Below are 4,277 nucleotides of genomic sequence, written 5' to 3'. Positions count from 1 at the left end.
CAACAGCCCTGCCCCCGCAGCCTGGTTCCCCTGCTCCAAGGCCCCCTCACCTGCTCGCAGTGGAGGTGGCCAGGAACCGGCTGCCGCCCCACACCACCAGCGTCTGCCCGCACAGCGCCAGGCCCGCAGAACTCGCCATGTGCCCGCCCGCCGCGCCACCACACACGTGTGCCCCGTCCCTTTCCAGTCAGCGCCGAACAGTGGCGTCACACGCAGACACCGCGAGGTGACGTAATGCCCCGGCCCGCCCCCCCATTGGAGGAGCCAAACTTGAGCATGCGCAGAAGGTGCCGTACCGCTTGATTGCTCCCGGGCAACTTGGTGCTTTTGGGTGACTCCGCCTCTGTCGCTTACCAAGTTTATCCGATAAAGTTCTACTCCTCACGTGTGATTCCAAGTGCTTCTTGCCTAACGTTCTCCCTTTCCTCCAGTGATAGCTGGCGCGACTTAGAACCTGGTACCGGGCCGTTCGCGGTGGCTCACGCCTATAACCCCAGCACTTTGGGAGGCCGAGGTGAGAGGATTGCCTGAGCCCATAAGTTCGAGACCAGCCTGGGCAACTTGGCGAGACCTCATCTCTACAGTAAATCAAAAAATTAGCCGGTCATGGTGGCGCGTGCCTGTAGTTCCAGCTACTTGGAAGGCAGAGGTGGAAGGATCGCCTGAGGCCAGCAGGTCGAGGCTACGGTGGCCGGGAGGGTGCCACTGCCCTCCAACCTGGGTGACAGAGTGAGACTCCCACTCAGAAAAAAAAAAAAAAAAACCTGGGACCTACTTGGTGCCTAGTAAATGTTCTCCAAGAAATGAATGAATTTGGATATTTACATCCAGGATGTGGTCGTGAGTGTGTGTGTCTCAGGTGGGGTCACGACTAAGGTCGCTGGAAGTGAGCCTGTTTAACCTCTAAAGCCAAAGACATGTTAAACTCAGTCTTCAAGCTGGAAGTGATATTTTTAACTCAAACTGTGGTTATTTTCTGCAGGAAACCAGAATATAAGCTGACACGGTCCTTATATTCTTTGGCTTGTATTCAAGGAACTAAGCCTACATTTTCTTTGTCTCCCCTGACCTTTTGGTTGCATTTCTACAGATAGCCAAGCAGTGCCAAGTCTGGCCCTGGCCTGGAACCTGCTCATCCTAAGTGATTGCCTTGCTTAGCATAGATGTTAAGATATGCATAGTTTAGTCATTGATACTTACCCGGCTTGTGTGATTTAACTCAGACATTAACATATCCTGCTTGTATGGTTTCACACCCCCTTGTGTGATTTTTGTCCTATATAAGAGGCATGTGGTAAAAATAAAGGAGTTCTCTCTGGCCCATGGATACCAGAGAGAGGACCCTCCCAATCCCGCTGTTTCTCTGTCTCTTTTCTCATTCCCTCCCCCCAACTCAGGCCCTGCTCAGCGGAGGCTGGACCCCAGCAATTTTCCAGTGTACCTCCCAAGATCCTCAAAACTCTCATTCGACCCCAGCATCAGGTTCAAAGTCCAGGATCTCATGGTCCATCCTAGGATGGATGTGGCTTCTGCAGTGCAGCTCCCTTGATCCAGAGGTCTACATACTAAAAAGATGAATTGTCTGCCCAGCATATCCAACCTACAATGGTGAAACAGGGAAAGATAACAGTAAATACTCCATGTGAACAGGGGAAGAACAGGTGGCTCTGAACATCACTGGTTCATAGCAATTTTGAAATCCACTTGGAAACTTTTCAGATTCCAATGGAGCAGGATGTTCCCTGAGTAGGCCTGAGTTCTGCTCACTAAGAGCATCTGCCTGGGCTATATCCCAAAGTGACTCTTTTTCTATTTGTTTAATTACTTCAAACAAATTTGTAATATACTCTATTTGGCAATTTCAATAGCTCCAGTTATGTTTTCTGTTGTTCCTGCTGGCTCTTGATCATAGTTGCTTCTCTCCAATGTGCTGAGTCATGTTGCTCCTGCCATTTGTGAATTTCTGGGCTTTTATCTTTTATCTCAAGGCTTGGGTTGAGGGTGCATTTCTCCTGAGAAGATTTACTTTTTGTGTTTTCCGGGCACTTCTGAGGGCTACCTATCTTGGTTTAGTGTGTTGTGTTTTGTTTTGTTTTGTTTTGTTGTTTTTTTGTTTGTTTGTTTGTTTTTTGAGTTGGAGTCTCACTCTGTCACCCAGACTGGAGTGCAGTGGCCGCTCCCGGCCACCGCAGCCTCAACCTGCTGGGCTCTGGCGATCCTTCCACCTCAGCCTTCCTCCGAGTAGCTGGAATTACAGGCATGTGCTACCACGCCCGGCTGATTTTTTTATTTATTGTAGAGATGAGGTCTCACTGCCCAGGTGGGTCTCGAACCCGTGGGCTCAGGCAATCCACTCACCTCAGCCTCCCAAAGGTGAAGGATTACAGGCTGAGCCACCGAACCCGGCTGTGTTTTTTTTTTTTTAAATAGGTGTCCTAGACCACAAAAAATGTTTTTGTTTTTGTTTTTGTTGTTGAGTTTTTTCTTAGTTGGAGTCTCACTCCGGTCACCCAGGCTGGAATGCAGTAGCATGCTCACAGTCACCCCAGCAGCGACCTGCAGGGCTCAGGCAATCCTTCCACCTCAGCCTTTCAAGTAGCCGGAACTACAGACATGTACTACCACACCTGGCTAATTTTTTGATTTATTGTAGAGATGAGATCTCACCAAGTTGCCTGGGCTGTTCTTGAAACCGTGGGCTCAGACAATCCCCTCACCTCGGCCTCCCAAAATGCTACGATTACAGGCATGAGACACCATGCCCCAGCTGTTTTTTGTGTTTGTGTTTTTTTGTTTGGTTGGGGTCTTTTTTTTTTTTTTTTTTTGAGTTGGAGTCTCACTCTGTCGCCCAGGTTGGAGTGCAGTGGCACACTCACGGTCACCACAGCCTCAACCTGCTAGGCTCAGGTGATCCTTCCTCATTACAAGTAGCTGCAACTACAGGCACAGGCACAATCATGCCCAGCTAATTTTTTGATTTATTGTAGAGCTAAGGTCTCCCCAAGTTGCCTAGGTTGGTTTTGAACCTGTGGGATCAGGCAATCCTCTCACCTTGGCCTCCCAAAGTGCTGGGATTATAGGCATGAGACACCACCCAGCTGGTTTTTGTTTGTTTGTTTGTTTGTTTTTTGAGTTGGAGTCTCACTCTGAAATCCAGGCTGTGTTTTTGGGGTTTTTTGAGTCAAATTCTCACTCTGGTGCCAAGGCTGAAGTGCAGTAGCACTTTCACGGCTACCCCAGCCTCAACCTGCTGGGCTCAGGCAATCCTTCTACCTTAGCCTTCCAACTAGCTAAAACTACAGGCACAATCACCACAGCTAGCTAATTTTTTTCGTTTTTTTGAGTTGGAGTCTCACTCTGTTGCCCAGAGTAGAGTGTAGTGGCCGCTCCCGGCCACCACAGCCTCGACCTGCTGGGCTCCGGTGATCCTTCTGCCTCACCATTCCGAGTAGCTGGAACTACAGGTGCACGCTACCACGCCCGGCTAATTTTTTGATTTATTGTAGAGATGAGGTCTCGCCAAGTTGCCCAGGCGAGTCTCAAACCCGTGGGCTCAGGCAGTCCACTCACCTCAGCCTTCCAAGGTGCAGGATTACAGGCTGAGCCACCGAGCCCAGCTTAATTTTTTAAGTTATTGTAAAGATGAGGTCTCTCCAAGTTGTCCAGGCTGGTCTCGAACCCCTGGACTCAGGTAATCCTCTCACCTCCACCTGAAGTGCTGGGATTATAGGTATGAGCCACCAAACCTGGCTGTGTGTGTTTTTAACCCTAAACTTAAGTGAGAGTAGGCCTTGAGACTTTTCTTTCCCACCAACAGCCCAGGCTAAACTATACACATTTCTTTGTGGCTTTATTCAGGGTCACCTATCACACTGAAGTGCAGCCCTACAAGGGTTGCAGCTTCCTATAAAGGTTTCCAGCCCACTCCCAAGTGCTCTTAGATCCAGAGTTTTGTCCCCTGTTCTGAGGTCTGTTGAACCACAAAGCTATGGCTTACTGAAACCAACACGTGCTCCAAGGACAACTCTTGCATCCTGTGATTTCTTTCTTTTTCTCTGTTGTTGGGTCCCTAGGGATATCCTGAAATTTCTTATAAGGTCATTTGAAATTATGTCTGTAACATTTCACCTAGATTTACTCCATGTTTTATAGCCCAAGACTTTTCCATAATATCTGGTGACCAGCCGGGCTCGGTGGCTCAGCCTGTAATCACAGCACTTTGGGAGGCTGAGGTGAATGGATTGCCTGAGCCCGCGGATTCGAGACCCACCTGAGCA

The 4,277-nt window shown here is 49.2% G+C and overlaps 1 protein-coding gene across 2 annotated transcripts in view; it reads right to left on the bottom strand.

The window, feature by feature from the left end:
* WDR4 (WD repeat domain 4) overlaps positions 1-222 on the bottom strand; it is a 33,964-nt gene extending 33,742 nt beyond the window's left edge. For both annotated transcript variants that reach the window (XM_008070179.1, XM_008070180.2), the window contains exon 1: positions 51-222. In XM_008070179.1, the coding sequence (XP_008068370.1) occupies positions 51-139 (89 nt within the window). In that variant the 5' untranslated portion in view covers positions 140-222. The remainder of the gene's footprint in view (positions 1-50) is intronic.
* Between the last annotated feature and the right edge of the window lie 4,055 nt (positions 223-4,277).

Source organism: Carlito syrichta, unplaced genomic scaffold (assembly GCF_000164805.1).
Source record: "Carlito syrichta isolate Samal-C Ts95f unplaced genomic scaffold, Tarsius_syrichta-2.0.1 Scaffold313176, whole genome shotgun sequence".
Lineage (NCBI taxonomy): Eukaryota > Metazoa > Chordata > Mammalia > Primates > Tarsiidae > Carlito > Carlito syrichta.
Note: the sequence above shows the minus strand (reverse complement) of the source record. Positions and strands in the feature narration are given on the sequence as shown.